At 43.9% G+C, this 19,851-nt stretch overlaps 1 protein-coding gene across 6 annotated transcripts in view; it reads right to left on the minus strand.

Annotated features, from left to right (window-relative positions):
• The window catches only part of utrn (utrophin), a 407,872-nt gene that overhangs the window by 307,208 nt on the left and 80,813 nt on the right, over positions 1 to 19,851 (minus strand). For all 6 annotated transcript variants that reach the window (XM_065026301.1, XM_065026305.1, XM_065026302.1 and 3 more), the window contains 4 exons: positions 11,979 to 12,071; positions 10,190 to 10,365; positions 6,301 to 6,416; positions 1,930 to 2,096 (listed from right to left, as the gene is read on the minus strand). In XM_065026301.1, coding sequence (XP_064882373.1) covers positions 1,930 to 2,096; positions 6,301 to 6,416; positions 10,190 to 10,365; positions 11,979 to 12,071 — 552 coding nt within the window. The remainder of the gene's footprint in view (positions 1 to 1,929; positions 2,097 to 6,300; positions 6,417 to 10,189; positions 10,366 to 11,978; positions 12,072 to 19,851) is intronic.

Below are 19,851 nucleotides of genomic sequence, written 5' to 3' on the forward strand. Positions count from 1 at the left end.
GTTAAGTGCCTTGCTCAAGGGCACTGACATATTTTTCACCTAGTCGGCTCTGGAATTCGAACCAGCAACCTTTCAGATACTGGCCCAACGATCATAACCGCTAGGCTACCTGCCAACCCTAATGTAATGGGGGAGTTTGGAGAGATGGGGGAGTGGGTGATTTATTTAGATAAATGTGGATTAAGTCAGGTAACAGCCTGGCTGTAACTTCTTGTAAGTTATTCAACAGCACAGTCAGCCTGGAAATCCAGGCATTAGACAACAAGTGCTACGGGGTATTTTGGGGACAAGAGTCATAACGGAACAACACTTTCATCTGTAACCAGAGATGAATGGAAGAGTAGATGGATAGAAATCAGTACAGCCGCCGGGCGTGCCAAGACAAAGATGAGAGTGATGTTAATAGATGCTAGGACTCAAATCGCCCCAACTCAAACAGACCTTTGTTTTATCCCCATGAAATTACCCAGAATTCTCTGCGGCAGAAAGGAAAAGGTCATTTGTTGAAAATATTCCATGGCATTTGGAGATTTGGAAGAGGCGCCCACATGTTTTAAATGTCTTTGTTAGTGCAGAGCCTGGGAGTATAGGGAGGGAAATACATAAAGAGAGTGAGAGAGAGAGAGAGAGAGAGAGAGAGAGAGAGAGAGATGTCAGCCTATGAAGCCTGGCTCTACTTATTCACTTTCATGCTATACAATATCTGTGGTTTGGTTGTGGAGAACACTTATTTATCTCCATATGATATTCTTCAACTGTGTTGCTGCATTCATAGTTTAATGTAATCTAGAAGTGTTAATATAGCTTGTAATGCATCACAATCCTCACTGTGAGAAGTTCAGTTCAGGGTGCATAGATTGTTCAATGTTTTCAGCAAGCGAATAACTTCTGATGAGAAAATACAAATTAACGCAATAAACAATGTTATGAGAGTAAAAGTGCAAACTTGTTTTTTAAACTCTGCATTGAAAGCATTAACTAGACTCTAAATCTACATAAAAAGTCACTATGGTGTGTGTGGTAAAACACACACAGAAAAGCACAAAGATTTTCCCTGTTCATCCTTCCTTCTGTATCCAACCACCAATATCCCTTCCTGTGGGGATGTGTGCCAGGAAAGTCAACCCTCATTGGACCACTCTAGCCCTGTTAAAACATACTTTTCCAGCGCTCTCTCCAAGCGTGGGAAGTTTTCTTCCGAGGGCAATAAAGACTGGTTTAGGGCCATTCGCCTTCCACCTGGGAGAAGTCCACAAAACACTTAAATTGTGGAAATTAAGAGCATGCCAGGGGTACTTACCCAAATAAATAACATTATTCCCCTGCTAAATTCAGTGATATGTCAGAGAACTGACTGATGTGATAGAAGGATAAAGACTAGCAGTATGTTAGATGTGGCATTGGAAATGCATGTCAATTAAATTTAGACAAATTATATATTATTCCCTACTCCTTTGGAGACATCCTCTCTCTCTCTCTTTAACGTTGAAGGCCATTTTTAGAATGAGAAGTAGGGTGAGTCACTTCCCCGTTCAGGGAGCTCCAGCAGAGCTTTTCATTAGCAGAGTAACTGGGAGTAGACTGGAGGACTGGCGGAGTGGGTCTTTGAAGCAGAGGGGTGACTCATTCTAGCCAGCTACAGTACACAGAGAGAGAAGTAGGGTCTGTCAGCTGAACTCACTCATTCTGATACAGCCAGAGACACTGAGCGAAGATGGGACTGATAGAGTTGGATTCACACCACATTCTTTGTAATACAACTCTAGTTTACAAAGCGCATGTTATACGATGTATGAAGATCGGTTTTAACATCAGCCTGGACTCTACATCAGCATGGCTCGTGTCAGTTTATTATCATGCTATATTGCCATGTAATATCATCAGCGGTAAACAGCTCATGTAAGCTCTGGCCCGTTGAACTGATTGTACCTGTGCTCTGCTGAGGGCCTTGCTCTCGTCAGGCTCCACCTTGTATCTGCGGGGCAAGGTCTCCACCTCTCTGATGGCTTCCATAGTCACATCTTTAGGCAGGACAGCAAACAGGGACATCACATACATGATGATGGACTTCTTATCTGGCAACTGAACTGCCACGTCTGAGAGCGAAAGGAAGAGGAGAGGAGGAGATGGGGTAGAGGGGGAGGGGGGAAAGAGGAGAGGGAGCGAGACAGATATAAGAGGATCAGACAAGGGGGATTAGGAAATTAAAGAGGGAAAGGGAGGTGAAGGAGCAAACGAACAGTAGGAGAACAATTTCAGGGGAATGATCGATAGAGAGAGAGAGAGAGAGAGAGAGAGAGAGAGAGAGAGAGAGAGAGAGAGAGAGAGAGAGAGAGAGGCCAAGCCATGCTGTGTAGTTCCACATGGTTCATGTTGGCTTGCTCTACAGGCATGACATTACAGCGTGTGTATACCCAGAACTACACAAACTGAACGTTGCGTGCTAGGACTACACACAAAACCGTGTGTATCCACACATGTAGAGAACAGGAGACCTACGGCAAATTTAAGAACTGGTAAAGACATAAAACCGATCACTTGCCCGTAAAAACTTAGGAATGTGATATATGTATGTCTGTGAAATGTCAAAATATATACACTACATGACCAAAGGTATGTGGACACCTGGTCGTCAAACATCTCATTCCAAAATTATGGGCATTAATAGTTGGTCATCTGTCGCTGCTATAACAGCCTCCACTCTTCTGGGAAGACTTTCCACTAGAAGTTGGAACATTGCTACTATAACAGCCTCCACTCTTCTGGGAAGGCTTTCCACTAGAAGTTGGAACATTGCTGCTATAACAGCCTCCACTCTTCTGGGAACTCTTTCCACTAGATGTTGGAACATTGCTGCTATAACAGCCTCCACTCTTCTGGGAAGGCTTTCCACTAGAAGTTGGAACATTGCTGCTATAACAGCCTCCACTCTTCTGGGAACTCTTTCCACTAGATGTTGGAACATTGCTGCTATAACAGCCTCCACTCTTCTGGGAAGGCTTTCCACTAGATGTTGGAACATTGCTGCTATAACAGCCTCCACTCTTCTGGGAAGGCTTTCCACTAGAAGTTGGAACATTACTGCTATAACAGCCTCCACTCTTCTGGGAAGGCTTTCCACTAGATGTTGGAACATTGCTTCTATTAGCCTCCACTCTTCTGGGAAGGCTTTCCACTAGAAGTTGGAACATTGCTACTATAACAGCCTCCACTCTTCTGGGAAGGCTTTCCACTAGAAGTTGGAACATTGCTGCTATAACAGCCTCCACTCTTCTGGGAACTCTTTCCACTAAATGTTGGAACATTGCTGCTATAACAGCCTCCACTCTTCTGGGAAGGCTTTCCACTAGATGTAGGAACATTGCTGCTATAACAGCCTCCACTCTTCTGGGAACTCTTTCCACTAGATGTTGAAACATTGCTGCTATAACAGCCTCCACTCTTCTGGGAAGGCTTTCCACTAGAAGTTGGAACATTACTGCTATAACAGCCTCCACTCTTCTGGGAAGGCTTTCCACTAGATGTTGGAACATTGCTACTATAACAGCCTCCACTCTTCTGGGAAGGCTTTCCACTAGAAGTTGGAACATTGCTGCTATAACAGCCTCCACTCTTCTGGGAACTCTTTCCACTAGATGTTGGAACATTGCTGCTATAACAGCCTCCACTCTTCTGGGAAGGCTTTCCACTAGAAGTTGGAACATTACTGCTATAACAGCCTCCAATCTTCTGGGAAGGCTTTCCACTAGATGTTGGAACATTGCTTCTATTAGCCTCCACTCTTCTGGGAAGGCTTTCCACTAGAAGTTGGAACATTGCTACTATAACAGCCTCCACTCTTCTGGGAAGGCTTTCCACTAGATGTTGGAACATTGCTGCTATAACAGCCTCCACTCTTCTGGGAACTCTTTCCACTAGATGTTGGAACATTGCTGCTATAACAGCCTCCACTCTTCTGGGAACTCTTTCCACTAGATGTTGGAACATTGCTGCTATAACAGCCTCCACTCTTCTGGGAAGGCTTTCCACTAGAAGTTGGAACATTACTGCTATAACAGCCTCCACTCTTCTGGGAAGGCTTTCCACTAGATGTTGGAACATTGCTTCTATTAGCCTCCACTCTTCTGGGAAGGCTTTCCACTAGAAGTTGGAACATTGCTACTATAACAGCCTCCACTCTTCTGGGAAGGCTTTCCACTAGATGTTGGAACATTGCTGCTATAACAGCCTCCACTCTTCTGGGAACTCTTTCCACTGGATGCTGGAACTTGCTGCTATAACAGCCTCCACTCTTCTGGGAAGGCTTTCCGCTAGAAGTTGGAACATTGCTGCTATAACAGCCTCCACTCTTCTGGGAAGGCTTTCCACTAGATGTTGGAACATTGCTACTATAACAGCCTCCACTCTTCTGGGAAGGCTTTCCACTAGATGTTGGAACATTGCTACTATAACAGCCTCCACTCTTCTGGGAACTCTTTCCACTAGATGTTGGAACATTGCTGCTATTAGCCTCCACTCTTCTGTGAAGGCTTTCCACTAGAAGTTGGAACATTGCTGCTATAACAGCCTCCACTCTTCTGGGAAGGCTTTCCATGAGATGTTGGAACTTTTCTGCGGGGACTTTCTTCCATTCAGCTACAAGAGGATTAGTGAGGTTGGTCTCTGATGTTGGACGATTGGCCCTGGCTCACAGTCAGTGTTCCAATTCATCCCAAACCATTTCTGCATGGACCTCACTTTGTGCACAGGGGCATTGTCATGCTGAAACAGGAAAGGGCCTTCCCCAAACTGTTGCTACAAAGTTGGAAGCACAGAATCTTATAGAATGTCATTATATGATGTAATGCTAAGATTTCCCTTCACTGGAACTAAGGGGCCTAACTCGAACCATAAAAAACAGCCCCAGACCATTATTCTTCCTCCACCAAACTCTCCAGTTGGCACTATGCATTGGGGTAGGCAGTGTTCTCCTGGCAAACTCAAATTTGTCTGTCGGACTGCCGGATGGTGATTCATCACTCCAAAGAACGCGTTTCCACTGTTCCAGAGTCCAATATAAGCGAGCTTTACACCACTCCAGCCAACGCTTGGCATTGTGCATGGTGATCCTAGGCTTGTGTGCGGCTGCTCGGCCATGGAAACCCATTTCATGAAGCTCCAGACAAACAGTTATTGTGCTGATGTTTCTTCCAGAGGCAGTTTGGAACTTGGTAGTGAGTGTTGCAACCGAAGACAGACGATTTTTTACGTGTGTCCACATACTTTAGTATATATAGTGTAAGTCTATAGTATACAAACATTGAGAACATCTGCTCTTTCCATGACATAGACTGACCAAATGAAAGCTATGATCCCCTATTGATGTAACTTGTTAAATCCAGTTCAATCAGTGTAGATGAAGGGGAGGAGACAGGCTAAAGAACTATTTTTAACCCTTGAGACAATTTAGACATGGATTGTGTATGTGTGCTATTCAGAGGGGGAATTGGCAAGACAAAAAATGTAAAGTGCCTTTGAACAGGGCCTGCTAGTTGGCGCCAGGCGCACCGGTTTGTGTCAAGAACTGCAATGCCGCTGAGTTTTTCATGTTCAACAGTTCCCTGTGTTTATCAAGAATGGTCCACCACCCAAAGGACATCGAGCCAACTTGACACAACTGTGGGAAGCATTGGAGTCAACATGGACCAGCATCCCTGTGGAACGCTTGGCACCTTGTAGAGTCCATGCCCTGACAAACTGAGGCTGGGGGGGTACACCTCAATAATAGGAAGGTGTTCGTTATATACACTACCGTTCAAAAGTTTGGGGTCACTTAGAAATGTCCTTGATTTCCATGAAAACATATATGAAATTAGTTGCAAAACTAATAGGAAATATAGTCAAGACGTTGACAAGGTTATGAATAATGATTTTTAATTTAAATAATTGTGTCCTTCAAACTTTGCTTTGTCAAAGAATCCTCCATTTGCAGAAATTACAGCCTTGCAGTCCTTTGGCATTCTAGTCGTCAATTTGTTGAGGTAATCGGAAGAGATTTGACCCCATGCTTTGTAGGTGACCAAATACTTATTTTCCACCATTTTTTTGCAAATAAATTAATTAAAAATCCTACAATGTGATTTTCTGGATTTTTTTTCTCATTTTGTCTGTCATAGTTGAAGTGTACCTATGATGAAAATTACAGGCCTCTCTCATATTTTTAAGTGGGAGAACTTGCACAATTGGTGGCTGACTAAATGCTTTTTTGCCCCACTGTAGGCTATATATATGATATACACTCTCCTTTATTTTTATTTGTACCTTCAGGGTCCAGTAGTCTCTCTATGGCCAGCTGGTCTTTGGCTACAGTAAAGGCATGGTCCAGTCTCTCCACTGGACTGAGGCTCAGAACCCTGTCCCAGCTCAACACATTGGGCCTGGAGAAACAACACACCAGCAGCATCGAATCAACATTAAATCAACATTAAATCAACATCAAATCAAGGCCTCTGAGCTCCAAACAACATTCCCAATGTAGTTTCCTTGCAAAGAACCAGTTATTTTCATAGAATACTCTGTGTGATAGATCCAGTATTCTGTACATAAGAGTACTTATTGTCTATATACTATTCAACTATTACTGTACATATACTATTCTATTAACGTATTCTTCAGATATACTATATATTCTATCCATAATCTCTATACATCCCATCACATCTATATGTACTGTATCTATACAGTGCATTCAGAAACTTGATTTTTTCCAAATTTGACTATGTTACATACAGTCTTATCTAAAAATGGAATGAATCGTTTTTTCAAACTACACAATACCCCATAATGACAAAGCAAAAACATTGTTAGAAAACACACACTCTGCATTGATGGAAAAGGACCCGTAAGTAAGCATTTTCACTGTTAGTCTACACCTGTTGTTTCCAAAGCATGTGACAAATAAAATGTGATTGATTGATACACACACAGGGTCAAATCCACACGATCTGTAACATGACAGACGTAAAAATGGCGAGGTGAGCAGTGTTCACACACGCCACGCAAGCAGTTACCCCGCCATGGCTGCTGTGATCTTTCCCTAGTGACACAGCCTCGGGCTGACACCAACACACACACACAGGAAGAGAGAGAGAGATACCCTCAGAGCAAACACAGCCAGGGGGCCAGATAGGGCCTCATACACTGCTATTTAGAGCCTCTCTCAACTCCAGTGAGGTAGAATTGGTCTTGTTTAAATGCTGAGATAAGACTGGTCTGGTCACTGTGTTGAATGAGCTGCTTGCTGCTGGATTGAGGTGAAAGCAGTAGTGTTTAGGGGCAAGATTTAGAATTTCACACATTTTACCACCTTCTACACTGAAAATGTTCAGAAAACAAACATTTTCAACATGGCCACTGTCCAGGTCTTGGTATACAGAACGAGACATCTAGACCGGGTCTCTCCAACCCTGTTCCTGGAGAGATACTGTCCTGTAGGTGTTCACTCCAACCCTGTTCCTGGAGAGCTACTGTCCTGTAGGTTATAACTCCAACCCTGTTCCTGGAGAGCTACTGTCCTGTAGGTTATAACTCCAACCCTGTTCCTGGAGAGCTACTGTCCTGTAGGTTATAACTCCAACCCTGTTCCTGGAGAGCTACTGTCCTGTAGGTTATAACTCCAACCCTGTTCCTGGAGAGCTACTGTCCTGTAGGTGTTCACTCCAACTCTGTTCCTGGAGAGCTACTGTCCTGTAGGTTATAACTCCAACCCTGTTCCTGGAGAGATACTGTCCTGTAGGTGTTCACTCCAACTCTGTTCCTGGAGAGCTACTGTCCTGTAGGTTATAACTCCAACCCTGTTCCCGGAGAGCTACTGTCCTGTAGGTTATAACTCCAACCCTGTTCCTGGAGAGATACTGTCCTGTAGGTGTTCACTCCAACTCTGTTCCTGGAGAGCTACTGTCCTGTAGGTTATAACTCCAACCCTGTTCCTGGAGAGCTACTGTCCTGTAGGTTATAACTCCAACCCTGTTCCTGGAGAGATACTGTCCTGTAGGTGTTCACTCCAACTCTGTTCCTGGAGAGCTACTGTCCTGTAGGTTATAACTCCAACCCTGTTCCTGGAGAGATACTGTCCTGTAGGTTATAACTCCAACCCTGTTCCTGGAGAGCTACCGTCCTGTAGGTTATAACTCCAACCCTGTTCCTGGAGAGCTACCGTCCTGTAGGTTATAACTCCAACCCTGTTCCTGGAGAGCTACCGTCCTGTAGGTTATAACTCCAACCCTGTTCCTGGAGAGATACCGTCCTGTAGGTTATAACTCCAACCCTGTTCCTGGAGAGCTACTGTCCTGTAGGTTATAACTCCAACCCTGTTCCTGGAGAGCTACTGTCCTGTAGGTTATAACTCCAACCCTGTTCCTGGAGAGCTACTGTCCTGTAGGTTATAACTCCAACCCTGTTCCTGGAGAGCTACTGTCCTGTAGGTTATAACTCCAACCCTGTTCCTGGAGAGCTACTGTCCTGTAGGTTATAACTCCAACCCTGTTCCTGGAGAGCTACTGTCCTGTAGGTGTTCACTCCAACCCTGTTCCTGGAGAGCTACTGTCCTGTAGGTTATAACTCCAACCCTGTTCCTGGAGAGCTACTGTCCTGTAGGTTATAACTCCAACCCTGTTCCTGGAGAGCTACCGTCCTGTAGGTTATAACTCCAACCCTGTTCCTGGAGAGCTACTATCCGGTAGGTTTTAATTCCAAACCTGTTCCTGGAGAGCTATTGTCCTGTAGGTTATAACTCCAACTCTGGGGGTTTTATTACAGACAGAAATACTCCTCAGTTTCATCAACTGTCCAGGTGGCTGGTCTCAGACGATCCCGCAGGTGAAGAAGCCGGATGTGGAGGTCCTGGGCTGGCAATGTTAAACGTGGTCTGCGGTTGTGAGGCCGTTTGGACGTCCTGCTAAATTCTCTAAAATGGCTTATGGAAACATTCAATTATCTGGCAACAGCTCTGGTGGACATTCCTGCAGTCAGCATGCCAATTGCACGCTCCCTCAAAACTTGAGACATCTGTGACATTGTGTTGTGTGACAAAACTGCACATTTTAGAGTGGCCTTGTATTGTCCCAAGCACAAGGTGCACCTGTGTAATGATCATGCTGTTTAATCAGATTCTTGATATGCCACAACTGTCAGGTGGATGGATTATCTTGGCAAAGGAGAAATGCTCACTAACAGGGATGTAAACAAATCTGTGCAGAACATTTAAGATAAATAAGATTTTTGTGGGTATGGAACATTTCTGGGATCTTTTATTTCAGCTCATTAAATCGTGGGACCAACACTTTACATGTTGCGTTTACATTTTTGTTCAGTATAATAATTATCTGATTGGTAAGCTGAATCATTTTAGTTACAACTGAGGTTGGAGTGAAAACCTACAGAAGTGTAACTCTCCAGGAACACGGTTGGAGTGAAAACCTACAGAAGTGTAACTCTCCAGGAACACAGTTGGAGTGAAAACCTACAGAAGTGTAACTCTCCAGGAACACAGTTGGAGTGAAAACCTACAGAAGTGTAACTCTCCAGGAACACGGTTGGAGTGAAAACCTACAGAAGTGTAACTCTCCAGGAACACGGTTGGAGTGAAAACCTACAGAAGTGTAACTCTCCAGGAACACGGTTGGAGTGAAAACCTACAGAAGTGTAACTCTCCAGGAACACAGTTGGAGTGAAAACCTACAGAAGTGTAACTCTCCAGGAACAGGGTTGGAGTGAAAACCTACAGAAGTGTAACTCTCCAGGAACAGGGTTGTAGTGAAAACCTACAGAAGTGTAACTCTCCAGGAACAGGGTTGTAGTGAAAACCTACAGAAGTGTAACTCTCCAGGAACAGGGTTGGAGTGAAAACCTACAGAAGTGTAACTCTCCAGGAACAGGGTTGGAGTGAAAACCTACAGAAATGTAACTCTCCAGGAACACGGTTGGAGTGAAAACCTACAGAAGTGTAACTCTCCAGGAACACGGTTGGAGTGAAAACCTACAGAAGTGTAACTCTCCAGGAACAGGGTTGGAGTGAAAACCTACAGAAGTGTAACTCTCGAGGAACACGGTTGGAAACCCCTGATCTAAACAGTATACTGTTGGATAGATATACAACCATTAGGGTGACACTGTTGCTACCGGAACATCCCCTGGCCCCCTGACCCCTGACCTGAAGCGGTGCAGGATGGCGTTAAAGGCCAGTCCGTCGGCCCAGCTGGTGGTGAAGTTGAGCACGTTGACGTGGTCCTGGTAGGAGCGGGTACACTGCCTCACCCAGCTCAGCAGGATCTTCTCACTGTTGGTCTGCTGCAAGTTGGACATGATGTCCTTCATGATGTCTTTCACCTGAGAGGGACCATACATATAGACAGGGGAGAAACACAGAGGGAAGAGAGACACAGAAACAGGGGAGAGACAGAGACAGATAGAGACACAGGGACAGGGGAGAGAGAGACAGACAGGGGAGAGATAGACAGACAGGGGAGAGAGAGACAGACAGGGGAGAGAGAGACAGATACACAGGGACAGGGGAGAGAGAGACAGATACACAGGGACAGGGGAGAGAGAGACAGACCAGAGAGAGAGAGACAGATACACAGGGACAGGGGAGAGAGAGACAGAGACACAGGGACAGGGGAGAGAGGGACAGATACACAGGGACAGGGGAGAGAGAGACAGAGACACAGGGACAGGGGAGAGAGAGACAGAGACACAGGGACAGGGGAGAGAGACCGATGGAGACACAGGGACAGGGGGAGAGAGAGACAGAGACACAGGGACAGGGGAGAGAGAGACAGATACACAGGGAGAGGGGAGAGAGACCGATGGAGACACAGGGACAGGGGAGAGAGAGACAGACCGGAGAGAGAGAGACAGATACACAGGGACAGGGGAGAGAGACCGATGGAGACACAGGGACAGGGGAGAGAGAGACAGACAGGAGAGAGACAGATACACAGGGACAGGGGAGAGAGAGACAGACCGGAGAGAGAGAGACAGATACACAGGGACAGGGGAGAGAGACCGATGGAGACACAGGGACAGGGGAGAGAGAGACAGACAGGAGAGAGAGAGACAGATACATAGGGACAGGGGAGAGAGACCGATGGAGACACAGGGACAGGGGAGAGAGAGACAGAGACACAGGGACAGGGGAGAGAGACCGATGGAGACACAGGGACAGGGGAGAGAGAGACAGAGACACAGGGACAGGGGAGAGAGAGACAGAGACACAGGGACAGGGGAGAGAGACCGATGGAGACACAGGGACAGGGGAGAGAGAGACAGAGACACAGGGACAGGGGAGAGAGAGACAGAGACACAGGGACAGGGGAGAGAGACCGATGGAGACACAGGGACAGGGGAGAGAGACCGATGGAGACACAGGGACAGGGGAGAGAGAGACAGAGACACAGGGACAGGGGAGAGAGACCGATGGAGACACAGGGACAGGGGAGAGAGAGACAGAGACACAGGGACAGGGGAGAGAGACCGATGGAGACACAGGGACAGGGGAGAGAGAGACAGAGACACAGGGACAGGGGAGAGAGACCGATGGAGACACAGGGACAGGGGAGAGAGAGACAGATACACAGGGACAGGGGAGAGAGACCGATGGAGACACAGGGACAGGGGAGAGACACAGGGACAGGGAAGAGAGAGACAGACAGGGGCAGGAACAGGGGAGAGAGAGAGACAGAAAGAGACACAGGGACAGGGGAGAGAGAGACAGACAGGGGAGAGACAGACAGAAAATAGAGACAGGGGAGAGACACAGGGACAGGCAAAAGAGGAGGGTTTGTAAATAGAACACCAATTATACAAGTCCTGTCACATGTCTGAGACGCAGAAAATATTTGCCTTTTCAACAGCTCTTTTGTTGATCGTTCAAAGCTACGTCCTCAGTGGACAGTACACTCAAGGCAAACTCATCTCTCTCTCTGTGTGCGTGCGTTCACCTGCCAGTGGAGGATAATACTCCAGATGAGACCCAGAGTCAGCTTGTGGTTTCCATCAACAATGTCTGTTCCTCCTATGTTTACCAGATCCACCTGAGTTAGTGAGAGAAAGAGAGAGAGGGTGGGAGAGAGACAACCATCAAAAAGCCAATTAGGATCTGGCTAAAAATACTTGAATTAGTTACAGAACCCATTGCCCTTTATGGTTGTGAGGTCTGGGGTCTGAATTAATCAAATGGAACAAACACCAAATTGAGACTCTGCGTACAATGTAAAACACCAAATAATGCATGCAGAGCAGAATTAGGCCGATACCCGCTAATTTTCAAAATCCAGAAAAGGGCCGTTCAATTCTACAACCTCCTAAAAGGAAGCGATTCCCAAACCTTCCATAACAAAGCCATCACCTACAGAGAGATGAACCTGGAGAAGAGTCCCCTAAGCAAGCTGGTCCTGTGGCTCTGTTCACAAACACAAACACACCCCACAGAGCCCCAGGACAGCAACACAATTAGACCCAACCATATCATGAGAAAACAAAAAGATACTTAACACATTGGAAAGAATTAACACAAAAAAAACAGAGCGAACTAGAATGCTATTTGGCCCTACACAGAGAGTACACAGTGGCAGAAAACCTGACCACTGTGACTGACCCAAACTTAAGGAAAGCTTTGACTATGTACAGACTCAGTGAGCATAGCCTTGCTATTGAGAAAGGTCGCCGTAGGCAGACATGGCTCTCAAGAGAAGACAGGCTATGTGCTCACTGCCCACAAAATGAGGTGGAAACTGAGCTGCACTTCCTAACCTCCTGTCCAATGTATGACCATATTAGAGAGACATATTTCCCTCAGATTACACAGATCCACAAATAATTTGAAAACAAACCCAATTTTGATAAACTCCCATATCTACTGGGTGAAATACCACAGTGTGCCATCACAGCAGCAAGATTTGTGACCTGTTGCCACAAGAAAAGGTCAACCAGTGAAGAACACACACCATTCTAAATACAACCCATATTTATGCTTATTTATTTTCCCTTCAACCATTTGTACATCGTTACAACACTGTATATAGACATAATGACATTTGTAATGTCTTTATTCTTTTGGAACTTCTGTGAGTGTAATGTTTGCTGTTCATTTTGATTGTTTATTTCACTTGAGTTTATGCTCTTCTTCACTTGCTTTGGTGATGTTAACACATGTTTCCCTCTTCACTTGCTTTGGTGATGTTAACACATGTTTCCCTCTTCACTTGCTTTGGTGATGTTAACACATGTTTCCCTCTTCACTTGCTTTGGTGATGTTAACACATGTTTCCCTCTTCACTTGCTTTGGTGATGTTAACACATGTTTCCCTCTTCACTTGCTTTGGTGATGTTAACACATGTTTCCCTCTTCACTTGCTTTGGTGATGTTAACACGTTTCCCTCTTCACTTGCTTTGGTGATGTTAACACATGTTTCCCATGCCAGTAAAGCCCTTCAATTTAAATTGATAGAGACAGACATCGAGACAGAGACACAGAGAGGTCAAGATATTAAAAAGTCAAGTCAAAATGCTTTTTATTACCTTCCCTTATAGAAAGTTGAACATGCCGTAATACTCAAGATTAACAACTTGTACCATTAAGCTGCTTTGCGTCCTTTCCTGTGATCCAATAACTAATCTCAGTCTCCCACAGCTGTCCTCACCTCTACAGCTGTAGGCTGCTGTGTGTGGTCAAGTGAAACCCAGAAACCCCACATGTAAAAAGTGCTAATGTGGATTAAAAGTGTCTAATGATATCCCCAACACCCTGTGACACCAGCCTAATCATGTGACAAGCTTACATTCATGGAGTGATGGAGTGATTACAAACACACAGGGGGTAGAATGGAACATTCTGGAACACTATTCCTGGGGTCAGGGGGGCAACGAGTGACCTCTCAGCCAATAACATGACCCTTAAACTCTTAACCCCACCCTCCATTAAGCCAATCATGCCTGCATTATCACAGTACAGATAGAGAGATACACAGTACAGATAGAGATACATAGTACAGATACACAGTACAGATACAGATACACAGTACAGAGAGATACACAGTACAGATACACAGTACAGATAGATACACAGTACAGATAGAGTTACACAGTACAGATAGAGATACATAGTACAGATACACAGTACAGATACAGATACACAGTACAGAGAGATACACAGTACAGATACACAGTACAGATAGATACACAGTACAGATACACAGTACAGATAGAGAGATACACAGTACAGATAGAGATACACAGTACAGATACACAGTACAGATACAGATACACAGTACAGAGAGATACACAGTACAGAGAGATACACAGTACAGATACACAGTACAGATAGATACACAGTACAGATACACAGTACAGATAGAGAGATACACAGTACAGATAGAGATACACAGTACAGATACACAGTACAGATACAGATACACAGTACAGAGAGATACACAGTACAGAGAGATACACAGTACAGATAGATACACAGTACAGATACACAGTACAGATACACAGTACAGATAGATACACAGTACAGATAGATACACAGTACAGATACACAGTACAGATAGAGATACACAGTACAGATAGAGCTACACAGTACAGATAGAGATACACAGTACAGATAGAGATACACAGTACAGATAGAGATACACAGTACAGCCAGATATACACAGTACAGACAGAGATATACGCAGATACAGATACACAGTACAGATAGAGATACACAGTACAGATACACAGTACAGATAGAGATACACAGTACAGATACAGATACACAGTACAGATACAAAGTACAGATAGAGGTACACAGTATAGATAGAGATACACAGTACATATACACAGTACAGATAGAGATACACAGTACATATACACAGTACAGATACACAGTACAGAGAGATACACAGTACAGATAGAGAGATACACAGTACAGATAGAGATACACAGTACAGATAGAGATACACAGTACAGATAGAGATACACAGTACAGATAGACAGTACAGATAGAGATACATAGTACAGATACAGATACACAGTACAGATAGACAGTACAGATAGAGATACATAGTACAAATTCACAGTACAGATAGAGATACACAGTACAGATACACAGTACAGATAGAGATACACAGTACAGATACACAGTACAGATACACAGTACAGATAGAGATACACAGTACAGATACACAGTACAGATAGTGATACACAGTACATATATAGATACACAGTACAGATACACAGTACAGATAGAGATACACAGTACAGATAGAGATACACAGTACAGATAGAGATACACAGTACAGATAGAGATGCACAGTACAGATAGAGAGATACACAGTACAGATACACAGTACAGATATAGATACACAGTACAGATACACAGTACAGATATAGATACACAGTACAGATACACAGTACAGATATAGATACACAGTACATATACACAGTACAGATAGAGATACACAGTACATATAGAGATGCACAGTACAGATAGAGAGATACACAGTACAGATACACAGTACAGATATAGATACACAGTACAGATAGAGATGCACAGTACAGATAGAGAGATACACAGTACAGATACACAGTACAGATACACAGTACAGATATAGATACACAGTACAGATACACAGTACAGATAGATACACAGTACAGATACACAGTACAGATACACAGTACAGATATAGATACACAGTACAGATAGAGATACACAGTACAGATACACAGTACAGATATAGATACACAGTACAGATAGAGATGCACAGTACAGATAGAGAGATACACAGTACAGATACACAGTACAGATAGATACACAGTACAGATACACAGTACAGATACACAGTACAGATAGATACACAGTACAGATACACAGTACAGATACACAGTACAGATAGAGATGCACAGTACAGATAGAGAGATACACAGTACAGATAGAGAGATACACAGTACAGATAGAGAGATACACAGTACAGATACACAGTACAGATACACAGTACAGATAGAGATGCACAGTACAGATACACAGTACAGATAGAGATGCACAGTACAGATACACAGTACAGATATAGATACACAGTACAGATACACAGTACAGATAGATACACAGTACAGATACACAGTACAGATACACAGTACAGATAGATACACAGTACATATATAGATACACAGTACAGATACACAGTACAGATAGATACACAGTACAGATACACAGTACAGATACACAGTACAGATAGATACACAGTACAGATACACAGTACAGATACACAGTACAGATAGAGATGCACAGTACAGATAGAGAGATACACAGTACAGATAGAGAGATACACAGTACAGATACACAGTACAGATACACAGTACAGATAGAGATGCACAGTACAGATACACAGTACAGATAGAGATGCACAGTACAGATACACAGTACAGATATAGATACACAGTACAGATACACAGTACAGATACACAGTACAGATACACAGTACAGATAGATACACAGTACATATACACAGTACAGATATAGATACACAGTACAGATAGAGATACACAGTACAGATATAGATACACAGTACAGATACACAGTACAGATAGATACACAGTACAGATACACAGTACAGATACACAGTACAGATAGATACACAGTACAGATACACAGTACAGATACACAGTACAGATAGAGATGCACAGTACAGATAGAGAGATACACAGTACAGATAGAGAGATACACAGTACAGATAGAGAGATACACAGTACAGATACACAGTACAGATAGAGATGCACAGTACAGATACACAGTACAGATAGAGATGCACAGTACAGATACACAGTACAGATATAGATACACAGTACAGATAGATACACAGTACAGATACACAGTACAGATACACAGTACAGATAGATACACAGTACATATACACAGTACAGATACACAGTACAGATATAGATACACAGTACAGATAGAGATGCACAGTACAGATAGAGAGATACACAGTACAGATACACAGTACAGATACACAGTACAGATATAGATACACAGTACAGATAGAGATGCACAGTACAGATACACAGTACAGATACACAGATTAGAGGTCGGCCGATTAATCGCAGTGGCCGATTAATTAGGGCCGATTTCAAGTTTTCATAACAAAATAAATCACTAGTTAACTACACATGGTTGATGATATTACAAGATATTATCTAGCGTGTCCTGCGTTGCATATAATCTGACTGAACATACAAGCATACAAGTATCTAAGTATCTGACTGAGCGGTGGTAGGCAGAAGCAGGCGCGTAAACATTCATTAAAACAGCACTTTCGTGCGTTTTGCCAGCAGCTCTTTGTTGTGCGTCAAGCATTGCGCTGTTTATGACTTCAAGCCTATCAACTCCCGAGATGAGGCTGGTGTAACCGAAGTGAAATGGCTATCTAGTTAGCGCGCGCTAATAGCGTTTCAAACGTCACTCGCTCTGAGCCTTCTAGTAGTTGTTCCCCTTGCTCTGCATGGGTAACGCTGCTTCGAGGGTGGCTGTTGTCGATGTGTTCCTGGTTCGAGCCGAGATGAGCGAGGAGAGGGACGGAAGCTATACTGTTACACTGGCAATACTAAAGTGCCTATAAGAAGATCCAATAGTCAAAGGTTAATGAAATTCAAAAGGTATAGAGGGAAATATGTAATGAACCTCGTCCTCCTCTTCTGAGGAGGAGAAGCGAGAAGGATCGGAGGACCAAAACGCAGCGTGGTAAGTGTCCATAATGTTTATTTTAATACATAAACTGAACACTACGAAATACAAAACAATAAACGTGAAATGAACGAAACAGTCCCGTGTGGCGACAAACACTGACATGGAAGACAAACACCCACAACCCTAAAGTGAAACCCAGGCTACCTAAGTTTGATTCTCAATCAAGGACAACAATTGACAGCTGCCAACATAGAAAAACAAACATAGACTGCCCACCCAACTCACGCACTGACCATACTAAAACAAAGATAAAATAACAGAACTATAGTCAGAACGTGACAAAATAGTCCTATAATTCCTATAATAACTACAACCTACAACTTCTTACCTGTGAATATTGAAGACTCATGTTAAAAGGAACCACCAGCTTTCATATGTTCTCATGTTCTGAGCAAGGAACTTAAACGTTAGCTTTCTTACATAGCACATATTACACTTTTACTTTCTTCTCCAATACTTTGTTTTTGCATTATTTAAACCCAATTTAGCATGTTTCATTATTTACTTGAGGCTAAATTGATTTTATCGTAAAATAAGTGTTCATTCAGTATTGTTATAATTGTCATTATTACAAATACATTTATTAAATTAAATTAAATTTTTTATTATTATTTTTTTAAATCGGCCGATTAATCGGTATCGGCTTTTTTGGTCCTCCAATAATCGGTATCGGTATCAGCGTTGAAAAATCATAATTGGTCGACCTCTAGAACAGATACACAGTACAGATAGAGATACACAGTACAGATACACAGTACAGATAGAGATACACAGTACAGATAGAGGTACAGAGTACAGATACACAGTACAGATAGAGATACACACGCACACACAAAAGTTAAGTACCGTAACTAAAATAAAGCAGTAGAAAACTACACCTTCTATCATTCTCCTGTCTGGGTGGCTAGTTGTTTATGAGAGGGTGTCGACCCCAGAGCTACTAATCCTGGCCATGTAAACCTCTCTAAACAGTCACACCTTCTTTGAAGGATTCCTCACTCACACAGCCTGTCATTATGCAAAGATTGTGGGGGGGGGGTCTTGGGGGCTACTGCAAAGTCATCAGGATGCTTCAGTTCGGCTGGTGGCTAGCTGAAGTTGGCTAGGCAAACCGAACTAGTCTGCTTGCATATTCCCTTAAAAAGATATTTGCCTGAAAAAGACAAAGGCGGCAATAGTACTGTTTGTCCATTTTGAGACACCGTAGCCAGTATGCGCTTCCTCAAAATAGTCAGAATTCATCTAAAATAACTCAATAAATCTGTCATTAATTTTGAGGAGAGTAAGTCAAGAACTGCAACGCTGCCTCCCGAGTGGAGCAGAGATTTAAGACACTGCATCACAGTGCTAGAGGTGTCACTAGAGAGCCGGGTTCCATCCCAGGCTGTGTCGCAGCCGGCCGTGAACGGGAGACCCATGAGGCGGCGCACAATTGTCTCAGCGTCTTCCGGGTTAGGGGAGGGATTGGCCGGCCGGGATGTCCTTGCACTCTAGTGACTCCTGTGGCGGGCCAGGCGCACGCACGCTGACTTCGGTCGCCAGGTGTACGGTGTTTCCTCCAACACATTGGTGCGGCTGGCTTCCGGGTTAAGCGGGCAGTGTCAAGAAGCAGTGTGGGCTTGGCGGGGCCGTGTTTTGGAGGACGCATGGCTCTCGACCTACACCTCTCCCGTGGACTGCAACTACCAATTGAATATCACGAAACTGGGGAGAAATATACAAAAAAACTAAAATGCTGCTGGGTTTTTCATGCTCTACGGTTTCCTGTGTGTATCAAGAATGGTCTACCACCTAAAGGACATCCAGACAACTTGACACAACTGTAGATATATCAGACAAACAGAGACACACAATACAGAAGAAGTCACTAACAAACTCACACACACACACACACACGACGGCCTGCTGTTTTTCTGCCAGTGTGGAGGAGGATAGCAACTAACATGCCACCCCTACCCTAGTGAGCTCCTCATGCAAAGACCCCGTCTTATCTCCCACAGACAAGGTCACAACATGAACACGGGCCATTGTATGGAGACACAAGGGAAAGGGGAAAGAGCGGAGGGAGAGAGAGAGAAGAGGTAGCATG

Source organism: Oncorhynchus nerka, linkage group LG13 (genome assembly GCF_034236695.1).
Source record: "Oncorhynchus nerka isolate Pitt River linkage group LG13, Oner_Uvic_2.0, whole genome shotgun sequence".
Lineage (NCBI taxonomy): Eukaryota > Metazoa > Chordata > Actinopteri > Salmoniformes > Salmonidae > Oncorhynchus > Oncorhynchus nerka.